The sequence below is a fragment of the Rattus norvegicus genome, chromosome 11 (assembly GCF_021556685.1).
Source record: "Rattus norvegicus strain SHRSP/BbbUtx chromosome 11, alternate assembly SHRSP_T2T, whole genome shotgun sequence".
NCBI lineage: Eukaryota > Metazoa > Chordata > Mammalia > Rodentia > Muridae > Rattus > Rattus norvegicus.
Genome location: NC_141544.1, coordinates 58089280 through 58115545, shown reverse-complemented (window position 1 = coordinate 58115545; position 26266 = coordinate 58089280). Strand labels below are relative to the sequence as shown.

At 42.4% G+C, this 26266-nt stretch overlaps 1 protein-coding gene across 2 annotated transcripts in view; it reads left to right on the top strand.

The window, feature by feature from the left end:
* Window positions 1–26266, top strand: part of Impg2 (interphotoreceptor matrix proteoglycan 2) — a 95671-nt gene that overhangs the window by 17005 nt on the left and 52400 nt on the right. For both annotated transcript variants that reach the window (XM_087575431.1, NM_139088.4), the window contains 6 exon segments: window positions 1849–2015; window positions 4799–4830; window positions 4921–4944; window positions 7466–7515; window positions 8778–8845; window positions 14154–14315. In XM_087575431.1, the coding sequence (XP_087431557.1) occupies window positions 1849–2015; window positions 4799–4830; window positions 4921–4944; window positions 7466–7515; window positions 8778–8845; window positions 14154–14315 (503 nt within the window).

The window sequence follows — 26266 nt, the reverse complement described above, 5'->3', positions numbered from 1 at the left end:
TTTGATTGTGTTTTCCTGCAATTCTTTCAGGGATTTTTGTGTCTCCTCTCTATGGGCTTCTACTTGTTTATTTATGTTTTCCTGGAATTCTTTCAGGGATTTTTGTGTCTCCTCTCTATGGGCTTCTACTTGTTTATTTATGTTTTCCTGGAATTCTTTCAGGGATTTTTTCGATTCTTTCAGGCATTTTTGCGATTCCTCTCTGTAGGCTTCTACTTGTTCTCTAAGGGAGTTCTTCACGTCTTTCTTGAAGTCCTCCAACATCATGATCAAAAATGATTTTGGAACTAGATCTTGCTTTTCTGGTGTGTTTGGATATTCCATGTTTGTTTTGATGGGAGAATTGGGCTCCGATGGTGCCATGTAGTCTTGGTTTCTGTTGCTTGGGTTCCTGAGCTTGCCTCTCGCCATCAGATTATCTCTAGTGTTACTTTGTTCTGCTATTTCTGACAGTGGCTAGACTGTCCTATAAGCCTGTGTGTCAGGAGTGCTGTAGACCTGTTTTCCTCTCTTTCAGTCAGTTATGGGGACAGAGTGTTCTGCTCTCCGGCGTGTGGTTTTTCCTCTCTACAGGTCTTCAGCTGTTCCTGTGGGCCTGTGTCTTGAGTTCACCAGGCAGCTTTCTTGCAGCAGAAAAGTTGGTCTTACCTGTGGTCCCGAGGCTCAAGTTCGCTCGTGGGGTGCTACCCACAGGCTCTCTGCAGCGGCAGCAACCAGGAAGACCTGTGCCGCCGTTTCCGGGAGCTTCAGTGCACCAGGGTTCCAGATGGTCTTTGGCTTTTTCCTCTGGCGTCCGAGATGTATGTGCAGAGAGCAGTCTCTTCTGGTTTCCCAGGCTTGTCTGCCTCTCTGAAGGTTCAGCTCTCCCTCCCACGGGATTTGGGTGCAGAGAACTGTTTATCCGGTCTGTTTCCTTCTAGTTCTGGTGGCGTCTCAGGCACAGGGGTCCTGCCGCTCCTGGGCCCTCCCCCACGGGAGCCCAGAGGCCTTATACAGTTTCCTCTTGGGCCAGGGATGTGGGCAGGGGTGAGCAGTGTTGGTGGTCTCTTCCGCTCTGCAGCCTCAGGAGTGCCCACCTGACCAGGCGGTTGGGTCTCTCTCTCACAGGGTCTGGGGGCAGAGAGCTGCTGCGGGCCAGGATCCGCGGGTGTGGGACTTCCGGTAAACACAGAACGTGCCCGGTCCTACAGGAATTCTGCTTCCGTGTGTCCCAAGCTCACCAGGCAGCTTTCTTGCAGCAGAAAAGTTGGTCTTACCTGTGGTCCCGGGGCTCAAGTTCGCTCGTGGGTGCTGCCCACGGGCTCTCTGCAGCGGCAGCAACCAGGAAGACCTGTGCCGCCGTTTCCTTTATTTTATTTTTTAACCTGAGTATTTCTTATTTACATTTCGAGTGTTATTCCCTTTCCCGGGTTTACGGGCCAACATCCCCCTAATCCCTCCCCCTCCCCTTCTTTATGGGTATTCCCCTCCCCATCCTCCCCCCATTGCCGCCCTCCCCCCAACAATCACGTTCAGTCTTAGCAGGACCCAGGGCTTCCCCTTCCACTGGTGCTCTTACTAGGATATTCAATGCTACCTATGAGGTCAGAGTCCAGGGTCAGTCCATGTATAGTCTTTAGGTAGTGGCTTAGTCCCTGGAAGCTCTGGTTGCTTGGCATTGTTGTTCATATGGGGTCTCGAGCCCCTTCAAGCTCGAACAGGACATTTTCTAACTGGCTGTCATTCTCATGACCCTGCCGAAAGGATAGGAAGGTAAAAGTGTTTCAGAAGAGAGGGAGTTGGTGGCTCCATGACTGTCATGGGAACATGTTGGGTTCTTTTCCCAAACACATTCTCTTTACTTTCCAGTGTGCCAGGAAGCCATCTGGGAAGCCTTCAGGACATTTTGGGACCGACTTCCTGGGCGTGAGGAATATCAATACTGGATGAACTTATGTGAGGATGGAGTCACAAGTGTATTTGAAATGGGCACCCAGTTTAGTCAGTCTGTGGAACACAGACACTTAATCATGGAGGTAAGTGTAACGGGGAGAGAAGGAACTGTGCATTGTTGTAGGTGTGATTGTGTAGGCTAAAGGCTAAAGGAGGAGAAGGTGAGTTTTAAGGGTTCTGAGTGAGCTGCCCTGTGGAATAGCTTTCTTTTCTATCCCTAGCTCTGGCCTTTGATAATGAATACGGCTACACTTGATCATAGCCAAAAGGCCGAGGAGCGACTGATAATGAACACTGCTAATCCAAAACAGTGCCAGCCTTGTTTATACATGTAAATGGGTCAAAACAGTATTATGCAAAAATTTAAGGATAAGGATCTGTATGAGTTAAACATTCTTGCCAAATTCATTTACATATTCACTCAAAATGGACCCCAGACATTCTAATTAAGTTAGAGGGTATAGTCCATTCAGCACAGCACATTTAGTGAAGTGTAAATGTGATTTTAATTTAAGATCTCTCTCTCTCTCTCTCTCTCTCTCTCTCTCTCTCTCTCTCTCTCTCTCTCTCTCTCTCTGTTGTTACTTGTATGCCGCAGCATACATGTCACTGGCAGAGTACAAGTTCTTGGGAATCACCTTTCTCCTTTCACCTTGTCTTTTGAGGCAAGGTCTCTTTTAATTTTTGCTTTTGTACAAAACATGTGACCTTCTGTCTGATTCTCTTGTTTCTGTCTCCCAGGAATGTTGAGGTTAGAGATGCATACAGCTGTCTGTGGCTTTTTAAACATGAGTTCTTTATTAGCCAGCGTTCTCTAGAGGAACAGAACTGCTAGAATGAATCCACAAATTAAAAGAGGATTTACTAGAGTGCCTTAGAGGCTGTGATCTGGCTAGTCCCACAGTGGTTGTCTCTCAACAGAAAGTCTAAGAATGCCAAGGATGTTCAGTTCAGGCTGGATGTCTCAGCTTGACTCTATGTTGGAATCTCAGAGAAGTAGTTTCTAAAAGCAGTGAAAGAATGCTTCAGCAGCAGAATAGATGAATATGCCAGCAAGAGTGAGGGCAAACAGGCAAAAGGCAAGAGCTTCTTTCTTCTATGTCCTTTTATATGGGCTGGAACCAGTGGGTGTGGCCTAGATTTAGGGTGGATTTTCTGACCTCAAATGATCTAGATTTAAGGTGGATCTTCCACCCAGAACTTTTCTAATCAAGAAAAATCACAGACAGATGTGCCCAGCCACTTCAGTTTTAGTTAATTCCAGACATAGCCAAGTTGACAGCCAAGATTAGCTCTCACTGGTGAGTAGACTTTTTAATGTGTTTAACATAAATTCGCCTCATTATTGTGGCATGTCACAGTTCAAGTCACTTGAGTCCAAGTCAAGACACTGCATCCATCTTTCCCGGTCATACTTTTACCTGCTCCATTTTAGCAACTACGATAGTAAGTTACACTGTGTAATCTATGCTTACCAGATCTTGTATCTAATGAATAGTAACCTTATAAGGCACTTTCTATTTTGAAAATAAAGACAATGTGAAAATAAAATTAATTGTGATGGATCTTCAAATCCATAGTCAGTTCTCTTTTCCAAAATGTATTCTTGGCTATGGCTATTGCTCCGCAGTGCGGAGTCTAGTGACCTGTTCAAGGCCCTCTGTTTCATCAGCAGCCCCACAAAAAAAAAAAAAAAAAAAAAAACCCAAAAAACAAAACAAAACAAAACAAAAACGCTCGAAGTATGTTTTCCTCCTGTGTTTGGGGCTTCCATTTCCAGTCATTATTGATTTTAAAAAATTTCAATGAAGAAAAGAATCATGTATGCACATTTATATCAGTGTTGCATATTTCAAATTGTGTCCAGAATATTGGATCAATTATTATTTTTTGGATCAACTCTTAAAGCAAGAAATAAATAAGGGAGTTCTTAACAGTCTTGTGATGCTACATTAAGTGCGTTTCTTACAAGTGGGATTTTATTTTTAACTTGAAAGTCTAGGAACTAAGCTTTCATGGTCATTTAGTATTAAACCAGTCGTGCGTTGTCTGGCTTGAGTCTAAAATGATAAATGTGATTTGGGTGAGAAGGAGAGGATGTTCAGGGCAGACTGAGGGAGCAACATGAGCCGTGTTTGGAGGGAATGGTTAGGGCCACTGTACTAGAGGGACAGGAGAAGAGGAGAGTGTTAAGAGGCTTGGATTTAGCTCTGTGGATGATGGGAAGTATTTCAGGGTTATAAGGGGATAAGACAAAGGAGCTGGCTTGAAAGCTTGGAATTAAAACTTTACATTTACTTATCATGTATTTATTGTGATAGTGAGAGCAAGAGTGAGAGAGGAGCAGATACAATGGTGCTTTTGTAGGGGGCAGAGAAGGGTGAACTCACTTTCGAAGCGTTCATGTAAACTGCTTGTGGGAAATGTGAATGGTTCAATATTTTGGTGTGAAGTGAAGGAGGGTGGACTGGGTTTTTAATTATAGAAATATTCACCAGCTTTGAGTTAGTAACTGAAAGTATTAAGGTGTCAGATTATCTTGGGAGAGACCATAGAATTAAAAGAGTAGCAAAGTATTTAACTATAAATTATTTAACAATATCTCCGGGTGACTTAGTTTTCTTTCCATTCAGTGGATGAGAAAACTGACCTCTGGCCCCAGAAAGGGTGTAGGCTTTGTGTCTATAACTTGGGAGGAGAAATGGGGACTTGAAACAAGACCTTGAGACCACCTTAGTGTTTTGTTGTAGCTTTGTTTCTTTGAAGTAAGAGTACACGGCAACATCAGGGCACATAAGCAGACACAGAATGCTTCTGTGCTTGAACAGTTGTATTAACTCAGGCACTGTGTCTCTGTTCTCACTAGAAATTGACATACACAAAGGAAGCTGAGAGCAGGTAAGTCTTTCCTCCAAATTCAACAGCAGCATTTAGAAGCCACGCAAACTTTCAGCACTTACCCTACTGTCCTTTTCTATTTCCTTTCAGCTCCTGCAAGGATCAGGCCTGTGGGTAAGTCCAAAATGCTGGTCCCCTTGAGGCCATCTCTGTCCCCAGAATACCACCAGGGCAACTGTGCTTGTTCACTGTCTGACCTTACCAGAAGGTAAGGTCACTCATCTCCAGGAAAATTCAATGGATGTCTGCCTTACTGAGGCTAACAGTAAGCTGAGAAGGGTCATCTTAGAGGGGTCAGTTTGTTACATGATGGATGATTGTTTGAATTGCTTTTTTAACTTTATGACTATGCTCCTAAAACAAGAGTGGCACAGGCGTGATTAAACTGTCAGTACACATCTTGGCCAGCCATTAGGTACAGGATGATTTCTGGCTTCTAATTAGTAGTAACATAAGGCAGATTGTAACCATGAGGAATAGTGACTAAAGTTTGAATTTTACTCATTCTCAGAATATCAGTAGTATATACATAAGATGTAGGCAATTACGTAAGACATCACCAATAGGTTCAAAAATAAACTAAACAAGCCAATATCCAGACATCCAACTTCCATGACAAAGTGAAGACACAGTTGGAGTATACACACAGGAGCTTTTGAATAGAACAAGTAGATAGGAAGACAGTAGAACTCTATGGGCTTGGTCATTTGTATGTCTCACGATGCCATGGACACAGATTTGAGTACGTGGCTATTTGGATTACTTTATTGACTTTATGATTATGGCCTTGAAATAAGAATAGTACATCCCTACTCAAAGAGTACACATGGACAGACCCATGGCTCCAGCTGCATATGTAGCAGAGGATGGCCTTGTTGGGCCCAATGGGAGGAGAAGCCCTTGGTCCTGCCTAAGTTGGTTGGGGAGGGGGAACACCCTTATAGAAGAAAGGGGGAGAGAGATGGGATAGGGGGCTTATGGACAGGGAAACCGGGAAAGGGGATAACATTTGAAATGTAAATAAAAATATATCCAATAAAAAAAAAGAATAGTACACCTTTGATCTCTTCCTGTCTGCTACAGCATATCCTTCTGATAATACACTGTTATCACAATATATTTTTTTCCTTTTACATTTTTTTCTTGTGAGTAACTCCTTAGCAATGTTCTCTGTTTGTGGAACTTTGATCCTAACGAAAGAGCAGGAGAAACTGTCTCCTCCACATCCACAATGTGTTGGACCCAGAGTGTCTTACTTAGCTTCCCTAGATCTCTCTTTCTCTCTCATTTAAAAATTTAAAAAAATTTATTTATGTATATGAGTATAGGTCTGTATGTATATCTGCACATCAGAAGAGGACATTGGGTCCCATGGGACTGCAGTTATAGACAGTTATGAGCTGTCAGATGGGTTCTGGGAATTGAATTCAGGACCTTGAAAGAACAGCCATTGCTCTTAAACACTGAACCATCTCTCCAGCCATTTTATATTTAATTTTCAAGTAGTACAACATTATTTATTTATTTATTTATTTATTTATTTATTTATTTATTTATTTATTTTTATTTATTGTTTTTTGAGATAGATTTTCTCTGTGTAGCCTTGGCTGTCTTAGAACTCACTCTGTAGACCAGGCTGGCCTCGAACTCACAGATATCTACCTAGTGGGCTCTCAGGTTGTAGATAACATGCCTCTGCTTCACCTTCTAGTCTAGGTTCAATCACAAATGCCTCACTTATCATCATAAATCCTAATATTCCCTTAAATCTTACATTGCGTGCTCCAATTGCAGACAGAAACCACAGTACCTAGCTAATGGCATGCTGTAGAGTGAGCCCAGGGCTCCACAGATGCTAAGCAAGAACTCTGACAATTGGATTATACCCCTAGTTCTGCAAAAATGTCCTTTTAAAGCTCTTAGACATTGGAGATAGAGAAGGATAGGTCAGGCAAATCCTTAATCTCATGGGAGTTCATCATTTTTATCTCTTTTCCCTTTCCCTCTAGTTGTAGATGTTCGTATCAAGGCTGGAGCCTAGATACATGACAGGCACACACTGTTCTACTGAACTATGCTCAGCCTGGGGTTTAGATTCTTAATTCTCTGTTGATGAACAAATACACCCTTCTGTGACCCAAATGCCCATAATTGTCCTGTCCAGTCTGAGACAGCCATTAGCCACATGTGAGCACGGAATACCTAAAATATGGCTGCTGTGAATAAGGAACTGAATTCCCAGCTGTTTAATTTCAATCAATTTAAATATTGGACCGTGCAATGCTTCTGCACTGACAATGCATTCTAGAGGATTAAGGGGGTGGCAGAGGCAAAGTAGGCAGATAGAGTAGTTTCACATGATGATTTGAACTGAAGACGAAGAAAACAGGTGGGCGATGAGTTATAAGTAGGAAGGTTCTTGGTATAGGGTAGATACGCTGATGAGCCTTCAATAAATACAAAGTAAGTAAATTATGAAGTTATATTATTCTTGACTATACAACTTGGCATGTTGGCCCAGAAACCTTTATTTGGTGGTCTAAGGAGTTCCTTTGGGGCCCCAAGTTCCAAAGTTCATAATACTTATTTTCCCAGGTTTCTGGACTTTTTAATAGCTGCATTTTTTCCCCTCTAGACCTGAGTTGTCATCTCCAGTTCCTATTGGCGAGACCTCAACATTGGCAGGTAAAGCTTTTTTCCTTTATTCACTTTTATTTCTTAGTAACGGAAGATTTTTCAAGCAAGTATAAATTTTCAGTTCATATTTTTCAAATACTTTTTCTATTTATATATTGTTTAAGACACAACAATTATTTTTCACTTGGTTTATGATATTATGCAGCGGGTTCTTTAAAATTCAGAACACAGCTTAATACAGGAGTGTGACAAAATGAATTGCTTTAAGACAGACACTTCAGCTGAGGTAGGACATTTGGTTTGTCACTTTATTACTTGTAACCTGGACTTTCCCAGGATAAGGATTCTCTGACACAGTCTAGAGTGAGAATGTGTTCCTTTGAGCCTGTATTGATTTATAAGTTTAAAAGGTTTTAATTTTTAAAACTTTAATATCCCCCCTCTGTATTCCTGTCTAAATATCATGCATATATGTGTGCCTGGGAGGCCAGAAGAGGGCATCGTATCAAAGACAGTGTCAGATCCCCTGGAGTGGGAATTACAGGCTGACACGCTGGCACGTGTGCTAAGAACCTCACTGGGTTCCTCTGAAAGAGTGTGAAGTGTTCCTAACTGTTGATCCATTTCTCTAGCCCCGAGTTCTGCATTTCATGTAAATTAGTCACTTCTTCTCTTCCTGTCTCCTGTCTCATCCTTTTTCCATTCCTCTCTTCTTTCCTTTTGCTAAAGATTGAACCCAAAGACATCTTTCAGTTAGGGAGGCTCTCTACCAAGGGTTACACTGAAATATATTTGTAAAAAGTATAACTTCTTTATGTTAGAAATTTTGAGCACATACAAGATAGAATAGCACGAAGTGGGCTCATTTCAGCATTTCAGTGGTCGTTAAATAATGGCCAAGCAACTATTGCACAGGTCTCGTATAGCTGAGCACTTCAGTGTCTGTTCCCTTTATTTGATCGCTCCCTAGGAATAGAAACTTCCTCCTTGAATCTTAGCATCTATATCAGAGCCTTACAAACTCAAAAAAAAAAAAAAAAAAAGGAAAGGAAAAAAGAAGAATAAGAATAAGAATAAGAATAAGAATAAGAATAAGAATAAGAAGAAGAAGAAGAAGCCACCTGTTCAGTCAGTCATAGTTATTGAGACTCCAGGAGAGCAAATGTCTCTTGAGTTTATATCTAAAAAAGCCTTCAGAATAAAAAAGCAAAGGTCTTGTAAGGATGACCTTTGAAGTACGTCTTTGCATCCTGACGTGAATTCGGGCTTACTCAAGGACTAATGTCACGTGCATTTTGGATTCTGCTTAGGTGCTGTCTCCAGTGCTTCCTATCCAGGGGCGGCCTCAGAGAGAAGCGCGGCATCACCACAGGAGAGTGTAAGTCACGCTCTCTCCCGTTGCTTTCTAACGAGGAGCATGGGAGATACCAGAGTTAACATTCCATTTCTGGACTGCACAGGACTTCACATGGTCTGAAAATAACCATGAATTCTAAATCCAGTACATTCAGAAACCTGATATCCTCTGGAAGAGCTGAACAGGTCTGTCATAGTGGTAATGTTTTGATAGAGGATTTCCAGAAAACTCTCGTGCTGATAAACCCTTGACTTTCTAACCCAGGAGACCGGGCCTTAACTTTTTTAGAGAGAAAGGAAATGGATTCTATGCAGTTTAAAATTTAAGAAGCCATCACACCCTTTAAGCACACAATTATTACCAGGGACTTGTTTTTTAAACAGCAGTAAAATCTACAGATGAGGGTCCACTACAAAAAAAAAATTACAGGAAGTGCAGAGGTAGACCCTGCCCAGGCATATGGAAGCATTTTATTAAAAGTTATGTTACATTATGGCCTGGGAGGTAGCACAGCAGAGGGAACACTGAAAGTGCAGAAGCAAGGAATGGAGTTCAAATCATAGCCTCCACATAGAAAGCAGACAAACATGGCAGCCCATGTTATCTCATCTAAAACCAGACGGGCATGGCAGCCCACCTACCTGTATCACTCACTCTCATCCTTGCAAGCCTGTCTCTATGACCCACAAAGAAGGCCAGGCAAGCATGGTAGCCTGCCTTTATCACCCACATAGAAGGCCAGGCAGGCAGAGTAGCCCCCATGCATCACCATCACAGAGAAAACAGGTAGCTAGGCAGCCCACCCTTATCTCAGAGCTCACCTGGCTCCTAAGCTGGGAGCTGTTGAAGCTGAATCTGTGAATTCTGGCTTTGGTCAAAACACTTGCTTCAGTAAGAAAAGTAGAAAGTAGTTGAGGAAGACACCTGTCATCAAGCTCTATCTCCCTATACATATGCATAGCAACCTTTACACACACACACACACACACACACACACACACACACACACACACACACGCATGCTGCATACACTTATGCACCCAACTTTTTTCTTTTCTTTTTTTTTTTTTTTTGGTTCTTTTTTTCGGAGCTGGGGACCGAACCCAGGGCCTTGCGCTTCCTAGGTAAGCACTCTACCACTGAGCTAAATCCCCAGCCCCCACCCAACTTTTTTCTAAAATCTGAACTTAAAAACAATTAAGGACACACTGTATCATGACTTATTTATTAAGTAAACTATGAAGATATTTTTCAGAAAGGTGAGGTTTGGTCACTTTGCATTCTCCTTTCTTAGCATGGACATTGTAACTTGCTGAGATCTGCTCAGCTATGGCAGGGATGGCATGACATGGTCATGGTTCCCACTCTTGGGACAGAACCAACAGACCTCCAGGAGCCAGGAGTGTTGATGGTTGCTATGGGCATAAGGGATATATCTATATCTATATCTATATCTATATCTATATCTATATCTATATCTATATCTATATCTATATCTATATCTATATCTATATCTATATCTATATCTATATCTATATCTATATATATATATATATCTTTATGTTCCTCCTTTGAGGAAAATCCTCTCTGCCAAGGTTAATGACTCCATGATACTCAGAAACAGTAGGAGTCTGGGAGGTGAGGGTATGTTTAATGTCTCAGCAAAATGGCAAAATGCTGTGACCTTCATGACAGTCCTTAAGGCTGTGGGAAAGAATGCCTAAAACATGAATTCAAAAATATATAATATATCAACTACTCAAAATACAAGAATGCAATATGAATTGTATAAGGAGCTCCACAGATCTAAAGGAACAGAGGCAGCTGCACTGAGCCAGCTTGTCAGGAAGACATTAAAGAAGAAGATAGAGGAATTTAGGGTGTGGTGATTGCAGAGCAAGATCCCACCCAGCTAAGTTTTTGTTGTTGTTTGTTTATGCATACAAAGACAGGCAGATTCTTGAGTTCAAGGTCAGCCTAGGACAGAGGAAGTATAGGTCTAGGCCCAGGCTTGATAGAGATGGTAATTTCAGGGTGGCAACCCACCTAGTTGTCTTTTTGTCTGTGCTTGCGGACTCTTTCTAAGAAACCAGGGGTTAGGGTCATAGGATGCAGATTCCTAGGCTAAACAAAAGGAAATATATACATAAAAGAGAACTGCAAGAGATGAGCTATCCAGAGAGATTTTTTTAGAATGGCAAGAGAGAGCTATCTAGAGCACAACACACACACACACACACACACACACACACACACACACACACACACACACAGAGAGAGAGAGAGAGAGAGAGAGAGAGAGAGAGAGAGAGAGAGAGAGAGAGAGCTAAGAAGCTGTCTCAAGCAGTACATAGGCCATCAGCTTGGACCCACAATTTGACTTTGAGTCATTTGTTTTGCCACTCTCAAACACCTCTTCTCTCAGAACTTCTCTCCAAGCTGGGGCTAGTCCTTGGCATTAACTAATATGAAGTCAGGTGGCAGAATTCCATTTTTGCCTCCCTCCCTCCCTCCCCAGTCACTTAATAAGAGTGGTAATGTGTGCATGTGTGTTTATATGTGTGTGTGTGTTTTATGTTCATGAATGTGAAGGTGCCTATGGAGCCAGACCAGGCATCGGGTCCCTGGGAGTGGAAATGGTTGTGAGCTCTCACCATGGGTGCTGGGAACCGGCCTCACTCCTCTGCAAATGCTCTTAACTGCTGATCCATCTCTTGAGCCCCAAGATGAAATGTAATAAACAAAACGGCAGTCTTGTGTAAAATTCCATGTGACTTTTTTGTTGGTAGAAGTATTATTATTACTGACAGCCCCGCGTTCTTATAGGGAAATACCCAATGTAATAAATGGTCATTTAATATTAGACTGCATTAATAAAAAGTAGAGCTACTTTAAGTAGGCGATAGTCCTACCATATTTTAACTAGAACTCAGGTATGGGAACCATGCTCTAAGGTAAAAATTAAGATCACTGGAAGTGTCACAGGGAGAGGAGTCAGCAAAAAGTTAGAGGAACCTTGGTAGCTTCCTGGAATCTATGAAAACCCCTCTGGCTATGATTTACTTGTGAGCCAGAGCACACGACTTTTATTAAAAATGGAAAAGGGGGGCAGTTTGGGTTTTAGGGTAAGACTTTTCCATCTGTGATGATGGCTTTTTGGAAGCATAGGGGACCGCACCGAAGAGCATGTCTGTTTCTTATGATAGCTCTTTCAGCCAAGGGGGACAGCCTTTTGTCAGGGATATGGGAGAGACAATTCCAGCACCAGGAGGAATGGGGCCGGTAGTCTTTGGGCTTATTTCCTATTCTGAAACTCTGTAACCTATTCTGTTACATGAGCCACACGATGATGCAATGAAAGTGCTCTATTCTCAGTTCTGCTGTTGGCCCTCTCTGCACCTACAGGCTGCTCACGTATCCTTCCCGTGTTTCTATATGTACAATAGAGGCGCTTGGCAGAAGTGTGCCCAGTTACATGTGACGCACACAGCAACCATTACTGCAGTGTTCTAGCAGTAACGGTAGAATTCCCTCATTCCTTCTAGATTTATTAAGTGAACTTCTAAAAGAAACTGTTATTACTCTCATTTATTCAGTCTTTTATTCCTATGAATGGATTTATGGACATTTTGTTCCTTGGATTATAACCTAATACTAATTTTGTTGTCCAAGTTATGTTAGATTTGGCCACTGAAAGACCTGGAATGTTTCTTTTTCTTTTTTTCTTTTTGAGACAGCATCTAGGGCTTTGACTCTAGATCTACACAGTCTTGGAACTCACTACACAGCTCAGGCTGACCTTGAACTCTTAGTCATTCTCCATTGGCTCATACTGTGTGTGTGTATGTGTGTGTGTGTGTGTGTGTGTGTGTGTGTGTGGTATAGTGTATATGTAGTGTGTGTGTGGTGTGTATATATAGTGTGTATTTATGTGTGTTGTGTGTATATGTGTGAGTGTGTGTGTGCACTATATATGTAATGTGTATTTGTGTGTGGTGTGTGTATACACGTGTGTGTGGTGTGTATATATAGTGTGTATTTATGTGTGTTTTGTGTATATGTGTGAGTGTGTGTGTATGCATGGTGTGTATATATAGTGTGTATTTATGTGTGTTGTGTGTTTATGTGTGTGAGTGTGTCTGTGTGTGGTATGTACATGTAGCATGTATATGTGAAGTATGTGTGTGTGTGTGTGTGTGTGTGTGTGTGTGTGAGAGAGAGAGAGAGAGAGAGAGAGAGAGAGAGAGAGAGAGAGAGAAACTTTTGGGATTGAATGCAGGGCCTTGAACATACTAGTTAACTGCTCCCCAACCTAGACTTAGGTAATATAGAGTACAACAAAAGTTTTGTTGTGGTTTTGACCAATGGCAACTACTGTTCAAGAAATTACCCTTTTTGGGTTTGCAACCCCATAAGAAGAACAACAGTATCAACCAACCAGAGCCCCCCAGAGCTCCCAGGGACTAAACCATCATCCCACGAGTACACAGGGACTAAACCATCATCCCACGAGTACACAGGGATGAACTTACGGCTCCAGCTGCATATGTAGCAGAGGATAGCCTTGTCGGGCATTAATGGGAGGAGAGGCCCTTGGTCCTGTCAAGGCTTAGTGCCCCAGTGTAGGGGAGTGTCAGGATGGGGAGGCGGGAGGGAATGGGTGGGTGGGGGAGCACACACATAGAAGCAGGGAGAGGTGGGATGAGATAACAGGTTTCTGAAAAAGAAAATGGGAAAGGATAGCATTTGAAATGTAAATAAAAAAATCCAATAAAAGGAAAAACTGACCCCTTTTAAAGCTGGTGTAGCTGGTTGGTCATTACAGAACAGTCCAGGTTTTGGAAAAGATTATTACTTTATTCCTTCTACCTGAGTACATGTTTGTGTGGGCAGATTTTTTCATGTTGCATCCATTAAAATAGCATATTGTGATAAACTGAATACAGAAATAAACATGAGAATTCGGCCATCTTGTATTAAGCCAGACAGTCTGTTCAAGAATTTGTATAAACATAAACAATGTCTCTTCCTACTATTTCAGGTTCACAGCATCTGTTGTTGACTTTTGTATGAAATTTGCTTATTCTGTTACATTTTCTTTTTATTTTGGAGACAGGGTGTCACTATATAGCTTTGGCTGGCCCAGAGCTCACTACGTAGACCAGGCTGTCTCAAGTTAGGCTTTCATTTGCTGTGAAGAGACATCATTATTGTATAATTGAAAACTACATAAAAAGTCATCCTTTGATGTAAAACTTTGAGGGTAATCAGTAAATATTTACTGACTGAATGAATAAATACTGGGATTTATTATTCTTTCTAAATTCAGATCAGCAATGAAATTGAGAATGTGACAGAGCAGCCCACACCGCCAGCTGCTGAACAGATAGCTGAATTCAGCATCCAACTTCTGGGGAAGCAGTACAGCGAAGAACTGCGGGATCCCTCCAGCGCCCTCTACCGGCTCCTTGTGGAAGAGTTTATTTCAGAGGTGCGTGATTTTTTTTTTTTTTTTTTTAAGAAGCTTTTCTTTCTTTCTAACATGTGCATGATAGGAAACAAAACCCACCCATGTGGATGGTTCATTTGATTGGATAACATGGTTATTCTGGGGGATTAAGTCTCTCAAAACGACAACAGTGCTTACGGGTAAGTTGATGATTCAAGCTGACCATCTGCTAGCTTCCGGTTGCCTCTTAGCCATTTCTTCAGAAACTTGTGTGAAAAGTTCAGAGACATAAACTCTCTGCTAGAAACAATATTTTTCTACCCATTAACAGATAAATGTTCTTTGTCACTCACCACCGCCAAAGAAAAGTGAATTCTATGCTTTAATTTCAGCTCATTGATTGATGTTTGGAGAAATGAATGTTTCTGAACAGCTGTGGATTGCTTGTGTGTGTGCGCGTGTGTGCGAGTGTGCATGTGTGCGTGCGTGGTTTGTTTGAGACAGAGTTTCTCTGTGTAGCCCTAGCTATCCTGGAACTCACTCTGTAGACCAGGCTGACCTTGAACTCAGAGATCTGCCTGCCTCTGTCTCCTGAGAGCTGAGATTAAAGGCGTGTGCCATTGCCGCCAGGTTCAGCTCCTTCTTCTTAGTTGAGACACTTTTAAGTAGGTCACTCACAGGTAATGTGTGTGAAAAGTTAAGAAACACCAGAGGAATGTGGAAATAAATCTACTTTGTCTCTGTCCTCTGGCGAGAGCTTTTTAAAAAGAGGTTTATCTAGGGGCTGGGAAGATGGCTCAGCGGTTAAGAGCACTGGCTGCTCTTTCAGAGGTCCTGAATTCAATTCCCAGCAACCACATGGTGGCTCACAACCATCTGTAATGGGATCTGATGCCCTCTTCCGGTGTGTCTGAAGACAGCGACAGTGTACTCATATACATAAAATAAATTAATAAATTTTTTTATAAAAAGAGGTTTTTCTAAATAAGCCAGTGTTAAATCATGCTGTTACTTACCTTCTAGAAGGATTTTGGATTGAGTTTGACCAAAGAATTCTTCCATTAGACATTATCCATACTTGGGGCCTTTCTTGTGAACCTTGTGAACATGGTGCTGAATGCCATCTAGTCTTGTATGTGATAACTCGGCACGCCATTTCTCCCTGTTTATTTCTTCTCAATTCCTACTTGATTGACTTCTCCTTGACCAAGTTTGTTAATTCCATTACCCTGGCTTAATTTCCTTCCCCGTCATTGTGTCCAGATGGGAAATAAAACTATGTGTCTGTCAGCCAAATAGCATCATCGCAGCCATCAGACATGGGGGCAGTGTAGGCCAGACAACTCCTTTTCCTAACTGTGCAGCCAAGTTGCAAGGCTGTATGGTATGTGGGAGAAATGTCAGCCAGGCCAGTGGCCACCTGGCATCAGATACTGTCCTGAACTGGCCGTCTGGCTTTCCTGCCTGGATTAAGGAGCCTTTAATAAACTTCAGAATTTCAGTAAACAACTGCGGGAATGACTGGAGATTTAGAGAAAATCTGATAAATACTCTGAAAGGTGTCCCCTTGGCAATGACTTTATGAGATCTGTGGCCATGAAGAAGTGATCTAAGGGTGAGGAATGGTCTGGGCCAACCATAAGCCGCTCCTCCTTTCCTGGCTACTGTCTGTACCATTGTCACCTTCTGACTGGGAGTGACATGTGGCCTAATAACTATTTTTTTGCATGGAAGGCTCTCTCCCCCCTCCCCTTCCCCTTTCCCCCTGTGTGTGAGTGTGTGTGTGTGAGTGTGAGTGTGTGTGAGAGTGTGTGTGTGAGTGTGTGTGTGTGTGTGTGTGTGTGTGTACGAGCATGTGTTTGTGTATGTGTACTTATGTGTGTGTTTTGGGGACGTCCTGAAGGAAATTACCATTCTGCAAACAACACTAGCCCCTTCAGCGCTCTCCCTACATGGCATGGGCACACAGGTTGCTCCCTTGTGTAATCTCCTAAATAATACTGGGAGACAGAGAATTGAAAGCCTGTTTCTAAGGAAAGAGGTTCAGACAATGTAACCCTGTAACCCTTTGTTATTATTTATTATTGTTTTTTTTCATTTTGCATCCCAATATCAGCCCCCCTGTAGTCCCAGTTTCTCTCCAGTCCCTCCACCCCTTCTCTGAGAAGGGGGAACCCCTCAGTCACTGCAGGATTAGGCGCTTCTTCTCTCTCTGAGGCCAGACAAGGTGACCCAGTTAGGGGAACAGAAATCCACAGGCAGGCAACAAATTCAGGGACAGCACCTGCCTCTGCTCCAGTCGTTGGGGGTCCCACATGAAGACCAAGCTGCACATCCGCTACAAATGTGCAGGGGCCTAGGTCCAGTTTGTGCTCACTCTTTTGTCAGTGGTTACGTCTCTGAGAGCCCCTAGGTGCAGGTTAGTTGACTCTGTTGGTCTTCCTGTGGAGTCCCTGTTGTCTTTAGGTCCCTCAATCTTTCCCTCAACTCTTCCACAAGACTCCCCGAGCTCGAGCTCCATGTAATGTTTGGCTCTGGGTTTCCGTGTCTGTTTACATTGTGTGCTAGGTGGAGCCTCTCAGAGGACAGCTGTCTGCCAGCATTGCAGAGCATCATTCATGGCACCAGAGATTGGGTCTTGCACATGGGATGGGTCTCATTTGGGGCAGTCATTGGTTGGCCGTTTCCTTCCTCTCTGCTCCTCTTTGTCCCTGCACATCTTGAAGGCAGGACACATTTTAGGTCAAAGGTTGCTGTTCTTATCCCTCTACTGGGAGTGTTGGATGGTTACAGGCAGTGGTCACTTCAGGATACAAGTCCCTCACGAGACACCCAGTCTGCCCTCATCCTAGGTCTTTGGTACATCCTAAAGATACCCACCCCCCATCCCTGCTAATTTCTGTTCTCTCCTGTTCTGCTTACATCTGATCCTCTCTCCCCATTCTCTCTACCACCCAGTTCCCTCCCTCCCTCTACTCTGAAATCTATTTTGTTTCCCCTTCTAAGAAAGATTCAACCATCCTCCCTTGGACCTTCCTTATCACTTGGCTTCTTTGGGTCTGTGGATTGTAGCATGGTTACCCTGTATTTTACTATGGGTAAAGTCCACTTATCAGTGAGTATAAACCGGCATGTCTTTCTGGGTTACCCAACTCAGGACAATATTTTCTACCATAAATCTTTTTTTATTAGGGTACAAGAGAGAGCATGGTAAACCTGAGGCCATACCAAGTGTGACAGAAAGGGCTCAAGATAGTACAAATGTGGGAGGATCTGAGGAAGGCAGGCAAGGTATGGGAAAGGCAGCTTCTCTACTGTGCTTCTACAGGCTGCTGTCAAATCAGGTCTCCTTCTGTCTGATTCTCTCTCTCTCTCTCTCTCTCTCTCTCTCTCTCTCTCTCTCTCTCTCTCTCTGGGTCTGCGTGTGATTCAACCTGCATGTGGAGGTCAGAAGACAGCTTCCATTTTGGCTCTAGCTTTATACCTTGGTTGAGACCTCTATACCTTTGTCAAGTGTGCCTCAGGCTGTCTGACCTCCTGTTAGCTCCTAGGCATTCTCCTGTCTCTGCCTCCTACCTGGACCACTGGTACTACAGACACTCTTTAGGGCACCAAGCTTTTTGTTAGTTCCTGGGGATCTGAATCCAGGTCCTCACACTTGCATGGCAAACATTTTAGCCATTGAGCCATCTCTCTAGCTGTTCATTGCCTTTCAAAGTGGTCCTTCTTTTGTCCTGTACAGAGACTTCTTCAGAAACTATAGTGAGTTTTTTAGTTTCAAATGTATCCTGAGGCAGGAGTAACTGGAAAGGGTAATGCAGTTCAGTGGGCAGAATATGGATGGCAGTGTTAGATAACTGCAAGTAACTTCTGAGCCAGCCATCCTTGAATTCTTTATTCTTAAAACAAGAAGATCTTCGGTGAACCAAGATTTTAAAAATTCTACCCCCTGACATTATGAGGAATTGGTTAGAAGCATCCTAATTTTTGAGACAGGATGTGTTTTTGACCCAGGAGCTCGCCCCTTCAGAACGGCCAGCAAGCCTGAGAGATGCCCCTCACTCTATCTTCCTGGTCCTGGAATTTCAGGTTTTTCCATATAGGTGTTGGGGAGACAAACTCAGGCACTCATGCTTGCATGGTAGGGACATTATTGACTGAGCCATTTTAATAGCCCCTTGAATTCTTTATTTTTGAACCAAGGAGATCTGCAGCAAACCAAGATTTTAAAAAGTTCTACTCCCCTGATTTTGTGAGGATGCAGTTAAAGGAATCTTCCCAGAAGCCTCTATGGTCCCCTAACCTCTTCTTGTGTTGGCCCCAAAGTCATTCATCTGGTGAGCCACCCTTGGGATTATTACGGATTAAATATTATCTTTTGTTTAAATACATATTTTTATATAATTAGATTATTTTTAGATCCTTGGTCTGGCACTCTTTCTCTTTCTCCAGCTACTGAGTCCTGATGGAAAGATGTGGTGGCATTTTAAAGGCTTGGTATGAAAACCAGCTCTCACGGATGTGACGCTTACAAATTGATATTTTAACCAGTGGAGTTATCTGGCCTCTGCTTCTTAACTTGGACCATTTAGACTCTTTTTTATATAATGCTGAGTGTGTTCCTAGTTCTCTTGTGATGTGGAGACAGGAAGCAGACACTCTCAGACATGTTCACACTTAGAGAAAACAGACACTCAACTCTGCCAGGGTGCTAGCTGAGCCCAGCTTCCCCACTGGAACAGGGACACTTAAAAATGCTGTTATGGCAAACACAGAGGCGAATGCCAGCAGCAAACCTCTGAACTGAGAACGGGACCCCTGTTGAAGGAATCAGAGAAAGGACTGAAAGAGCTTGAAGGGGCTCGAGACCCCATATGTACAACAATACCAAGCAACCAGAGCTTCCAGGGACTAAGCCACTACCCAAAGACTATACATGGACTGACCCTGGACTCTGACCTCATAGGTAGCAATGAATATCCTAGTAAGAGCACCAGTGGAAGGGGAAGCCCTGGGTCCTGCTAAGACTGAACCCCCAGTGAACGTGATTGTTGGGGGGAGGATGGGGAGGGGAACACCCATAAAGAAGGGGAGAGGGAGGGGTTAGGGGATGTTGGCCTGGAAACTGGGAAAGGGAATAACAATCAAAATGTAAATAAAAAATACCCAATTTAAAAAAGATGGAAAAAAAAAGAAAAGAATGCTGTTATACAAATGCTGTCATACAAATGCTGTTATACAAATGCTGTTATAGTGTCTTTTGAAATGAATTTAAAGCTTCACACACAAGGAGGAAAATGTTGATTTAACTAATAAGAGGTGTGCTTTTCATAAATTAAAAAATAAAAATTAAGGCACATTAAAATCACGAAAGACAAAATGAAGAAGTAACTATGACAGTCTTGTGGCAAAGGCTATTTTCTGTCATGACTGTAACCATGGTCACTTTTGATCTATGTGTACAACTCTGATAATTATTCAGAAAGAGTGTCCTTTTCATTCTGCTCTTTTTTTTTATTTTTAAAATTTATTTTTTTCCATTTTTTTAAAAATTGGGTATTTCTTTTTTTTTGGTATTTTTTTTTATTATTAACTTGAGTATTTCTTATATACATTTCGAGTGTTATTCCCTTTCCCGGTATCCGGGCAAACATCCCCCTGCCCCCTCCCCTTCCTTATGGGTGTTCCCCTCCCAACCCTCCCCCAAGGCCGCCCTCCCCCCACCAGTCTAGTTCAATGGGGGTTCAGTCTTAGCAGGACCCAGGGCTTCCCCTTCCACTGGTGCTCTTACTAGGATATTCATTGCTACCTATGAGGTCAGAGTCCAGGGTCAGTCCATGTATAGTCTTTAGGTAGTGGCTTAGTCCCTGGAAGCTCTGGTTGCTTGGCATTGTTGTACATATGGGGTCTCCAGTCCCTTCAAGCTCTTCCAGTTCTTTCTCTGATTCCTTCAACGGGGGTCCTATTCTCAGTTCAGTGGTTTGCTGCTGGCATTCGCCTCTGTATTTGCTGTATTCTGGCTGTGTCTCTCAGGAGCGATCTACATCCGGCTCCTGTCGGTCTGCACTTTGCTTCATCCATCTTGTCTAATTGGGTGGCTGTATATGTATGGGCCACATGTGGGGCAGGCTCTGAATGGGTGTTCTTTCAGTCTCTGTTTTAATCTTCGCCTCTCTCTTCCCTGCCAAGGGTATTCTTGTTCCCCTTTTAAAGAAGGAGTGAAGCATTCACATTTTGATCATCCATCTTGAGTTTCATTTGTTCTAGGCATCTAGGGTAATTCAAGCATTTGGGCTAATAGCCACTTATCAATGAGTGCATACCATGTATGTCTTTCTGTGATTGGGTTAGCTCACTCAGGATGATGTTTTCCAGTTCCAACCATTTGCCTACGAATTTCATAAACTCGTTGTTTTTGATAGCTGAGTAATATTCCATTGTGTAGATGTACCACATTTTCTGTATCCATTCCTCTGTTGAAGGGCATCTGGGTTCTTTCCAGCTTCTGGCTATTATAAATAAGGCTGCAATGAACATAGTGGAGCACGTGTCTTTTTTATATGTTGGGGCATCTTTTGGGTATATGCCCAAGAGAGGTATAGCTGGATCCTCAGGCAGTTCAATGTCCAATTTTCTGAGGATCCTCCAGACTGATTTCTAGAGTGGTTGTAGCAGTCTGCAATCCCGCCAACAATGGAGGAGTGTTCCTCTTTCTCCACATCCTCCCAGCATCTGTTGTCCCCTGAGTTTTTGATCTTAGCCATTCTCACTGGTGTGAGGTGAAATCTCAGGGTTGTTTTGATTTGCATTTCCCTTATGACTAAAGATGTTGAACATTTCTTTAGGTGTTTCTCAGCCATTCGGCATTCCTCAGCTGTGAATTCTTTGTTTAGCTCTGAACCCCATTTTTTAATAGGGTTATTTGTTTCCCTGCGGTCTAACTTCTTGAGTTCCTTGTATATTTTGGATATAAGGCCTCTATCTGTTGTAGGATTGGTAAAGATCTTTTCCCAATCTGTTGGTTGCCGTTTTGTCCTAACCACAGTGTCCTTTGCCTTACAGAAGCTTTGCAGTTTTATGAGATCCCATTTGTCGATTCTTGATCTTAGAGCGTAAGCCATTGGTGTTTTGTTTAGGAAATTTTTTCCAGTGCCCATGTGTTCCAGATGCTTCCCTAGTTTTTCTTCTATTAGTTTGAGTGTGTCTGGTTTGATGTGGAGGTCCTTGATCCACTTGGACTTAAGCTTTGTACGGCGTGATAAGCATGGATCGATCTGCATTCTTCTACATGTTGACCTCCAGTTGAACCGGCACCATTTGCTGAAAATGCTATCTTTTTTCCATTGGATGGTTTTGGCTCCTTTGTCAAAAATCAAGTGACCATAGGTGTGTGGGTTCATTTCTGGGTCTTCAATTCTATTCCATTGGTCTATCTGTCTGTCTCTGTACCAATACCATGCAGTTTTTATCACTATTGCTCTGTAATAGTGCTTGAGTTCAGGGATAGTGATTCCCCCTGAAGTCCTTTTATTGTTGAGGATAGCTTTAGCTATCCTGGGTTTTTTGTTATTCCAGATGAATTTGCAAATTGTTCTGTCTAACTCTTTGAAGAACTGGATTGGTATTTTGATGGGGATTGTATTGAATCTGTAGATTGCTTTTGGTAAAATGGCCATTTTTACTATATTAATCCTGCCAATCCATGAGCATGGGAGATCTTTCCATCTTCTGAGGTCTTCTTCAATTTCCTTCTTCAGTGTCTTGAAGTTCTTATTGTGCAGATCTTTTACTTGCTTTGTTAAAGTCACACCGAGGTACTTTATATTATTTGGGTCTATTATGAAGGGTGTCGTTTCCCTAATTTCTTTCTCGGCTTGTTTCTCTTTTGTATAGAGGAAGGCAACTGATTTATTTGAGTTAATTTTATACCCAGCCACTTTGCTGAAGTTTTTTATCAGCTTTAGTAGTTCTCTGGTGGAACTTTTGGGATCACTTAAATATACTATCATATCATCTGCAAATAGTGATATTTTGACCTCTTCTTTTCCGATCTGTATCCCCTTGACCTCCTTTTGTTGTCTGATTGCTCTGGCTAGAACTTCAAGAACTATATTGAATAAGTAGGGAGAGAGTGGGCAGCCTTGTCTAGTCCCTGATTTTAGTGGGATTGCTTCAAGTTTCTCTCCATTTAGTTTAATGTTAGCAACTGGTTTGCTGTATATGGCTTTTACTATGTTCAGGTATGGGCCTTGAATTCCTATTCTTTCCAGGACTTTTATCATGAAGGGGTGTTGAATTTTGTCAAATGCTTTCTCAGCGTCTAATGAAATGATCATGTGGTTTTGTTCTTTCAGTTTGTTTATATAATGGATCACGTTGATGGTTTTCCGTATATTAAACCATCCCTGCATGCCTGGGATGAAGCCTACTTGGTCATGGTGGATGATTGTTTTGATGTGCTCTTGAATTCGGTTTGCCAGAATTTTGTTGAGTATTTTTGCGTCGATATTCATAAGGGAAATTGGTCTGAAGTTCTCTTTCTTTGTTGTGTCTTTGTGTGGTTTAGGTATAAGAATAATTGTGGCTTCATAGAAGGTATTCGGTAGTGATCCATCTGTTTCAATTTTGTGGAATAGTTTGGATAATATTGGTATGAGGTCTTCTATGAAGGTTTGATAGAATTCTGCACTAAACCTGTCTGGACCTGGGCTCTTTTTGGTTGGGAGACCTTTAATGACTGCTTCTATTTCCTTAGGAGTTATGGGGTTGTTTAACTGGTTTATCTGTTCCTGATTTAACTTCGGTACCTGGTATCTGTCTAGGAAATTGTCCATTTCCTGAAGATTTTCAAGTTTTATTCAATATAGGTTTTTATAGTAAGATCTGATGATTTTTTGAATTTCCTCTGAATCTGTTGTTATGTCTCCCTTTTCATTTCTGATTTTGTTAATTTGGACGCACTCTCTGTGTCCTCTCGTTAGTCTGGCTAAGGGTTTATCTATCTTGTTGATTTTCTCAAAGAACCAACTTTTGGTTCTGTTGATTCTTTCTATGGTCCTTTTTGTTTCTACTTGGTTGATTTCAGCTCTGAGTTTGATTATTTTCTGCCTTCTACTCCTCCTGGGTGTATTTGCTTCTTTTTGTTCTAGAGCTTTTAGGTGTGCTGTCAAGCTGCTGACATATGCTCTTTCCTGTTTCTTTCTGCAGGCACTCAGCGCTATGAGTTTTCCTCTTAGCACAGCTTTCATTGTGTCTCATAAGTTTGGGTATGTTGTACCTTCATTTTCATTAAATTCTAAAAAGTTTTTAATTTCTTTCTTTATTTCTTCCTTGACCAGGTTATCATTGAGTAGAGCATTGTTCAATTTCCAAGTATATGTGGGCATTCTTCCTTGATTGTTATTGAAGACCAGTTTTAGGCCGTGGTGGTCCGATAGCACGCATGGGATTATTTCTATCTTTCTGTACCTGTTGAGGCCCGTTTTTTGACCAATTATATGGTCAATTTTGGAGAAAGTACCATGAGGAGCTGAGAAGAAGGTATATCCTTTTGCTTTAGGATAGAATGTTCTATAAATATCCGTTAAGTCCATTTGGCTCATGACTTCTCTTAGTCTGTCGACATCTCTGTTTAATTTCTGTTTCCATGATCTGTCCATTGATGAGAGTGGGGTGTTGAAATCTCCCACTATTATTGTGTGAGGTGCAATGTGTGTTTTGAGCTTTAGTAAGGTTTCTTTTACGTATGTAGGTGCCCTTGTATTTGGGGCATAGATATTTAGGATTGAGAGTTCATCTTGGTGGATTTTTCCTTTGATGAATATGAAGTGTCCTTCCTTATCTTTTTTGATGACTTTTAGTTGAAAATTGATTTTATTTGATATTAGAATGGCTACTCCAGCTTGCTTCTTCTGACCATTTGCTTGGAAAATTGTTTTCCAGCCTTTCACTCTGAGGTAGTGTCTGTCTTTGTCTCTGAGGTGTGTTTCCTGTAGGCAGCAGAATGCAGGGTCCTCGTTGCGTATCCAGTTTGTTAATCTATGTCTTTTTATTGGGGAGTTGAGGCCATTGATGTTGAGAGATATTAAGGAATAGTGATTATTGCTTCCCATTATATTCATATTTGGATGTGAGGTTATGTTTGTGTGCTTTCATTCTCTTTGTTTTGTTGCCAAGACGATTAGTTTCTTGCTTCTTCTAGGGTATAGCTTGCCTCCTTATGTTGGGCTTTACCATTTATTATCCTTTGTAGTGCTGGATTTGTAGAAAGATATAGTGTAAATTTGGTTTTGTCATGGAATATCTTGGTTTCTCCATCTATGTTAATTGAGAGTTTTGCAGGATACAGTAACCTGGGATGGCATTTGTGTTCTCTTAGGGTCTGTATGACATCAGTCCAGGATTTTCTTGCCTTCATAGTTTCTGGCAAGAAGTCTGGTGTGATTCTGATAGGTCTGCCTTTATATGTTACTTGACCTTTTTCCCTTACTGCTTTTAATATTCTTTCTTTATTTTGTGCGTTTGGTGTTTTGACAATTATGTGACGGGAGGTGTTTCTTTTCTGGTCCAATCTATTTGGAGTTCTGTAGGCTTCTTGTATGCCTATGGGTATCTCCTTTTTTAGGTTAGGGAAGTTTTCTTCTATGATTTTGTTGAAGATATTTACTGGTCCTTTGAGCTGGGAGTCTTCACTCTCTTCTATACCTATTATCCTTAGGTTTGATCTTCTCATTGAGTCCTGGATTTCCTGTATGTTTTGGACCAGTAGCTTTTTCCGCTTTACATTATCTTTGACAGTTGAGTCAATGATTTCTATGGAATCTTCTGCTCCTGAGATTCTCTCTTCCATCTCTTGTATTCTGTTGGTGAAGCTTGTATCTACAGCTCCTTGTCTCTTCTTTTGGTTTTCTATATCCAGGGTTGTTTCCATGTGTTCTTCTTGATTGCTTCTATTTCCATTTTTAATTCCTTCAACTGTTTGATTGTGTTTTCCTGGAATTCTTTCAGGGATTTCTGTGATTCTTTCAGGGATTTTTGTGATTCCTCTCTGTAGGCTTCTACTTGTTTATTAATGTTTTCCTGTGTTTCCCTAAGGGAGTTCTTCACGTCTTTCTTGAAGTCCTCCAGCATCATGATCAAATATGATTTTGAAACTAGATCTTGCTTTTCTGGTGTGTTTGGATATTCCATGTTTGTTTTGGTGGGAGAATTGGGCTCCGATGATGCCATGTAGTCTTGGTTTCTGTTGCTTGGGTTCCTGCGCTTGCCTCTCGCCATCAGATTATCTCTAGTGTTACCTTGTTCTGCTATTTCTGACAGTGGCTAGACTGTCCTATAAGCCTGTGTGTCAGGAGTGCTGTAGACCTGTTTTCCTGTTTTCTTTCAGCCAGTTATGGGGACAGAGTGTTCTGCTTTCGTGCGTGTAGTTTTTCCTCTCTACAAGTCTTCAGCTGTTCCTGTGGGCCTGTGTCTTGAGTTCACCAGGCAGGTCACTTGCAGCATACAAGTTGGTCTTACCTGTGGTCCCGAGGCTCAAGTTCGCTCGCGGGGTGCTGTCCACAGGCTCTCTGCGGCGGCAGCAACCAGGAAGACCTGTGCCGCCCCTTCTGGGAGCTTCAGTGCACCAGGGTTCCAGATGGCCTTTGGTGTTTTCCTCTGGCGTCCGAGATGTGTGCACAGAGAGCAGTCTCTTCTGGTTTCCCAGGCTTGTCTGCCTCTCTGAAGGTTTAGCTCTCCCTCCCATGGGATTTGGGTGCAGAGAACTGTTTATCCGGTCTGTTTCCTTCAGGTTCCGGCGGTGTCTCAGGCAGGGGTCCTGCCGCTCCTGCGCCCTCCCCCACGGGAGCCCAGAGGCCTTATACAGTTTCCTCTTGGGCCAGGGATGTGGGCAGTGGTGGGCGGTGTTGGTGGTCTCTTCCGCTCTGCAGCCTCAGGAGTGCCCACCCGACCAGGCGGTGAGGTCTCTTTCCCACGGGGTCTGGGAGCAGAGAGCT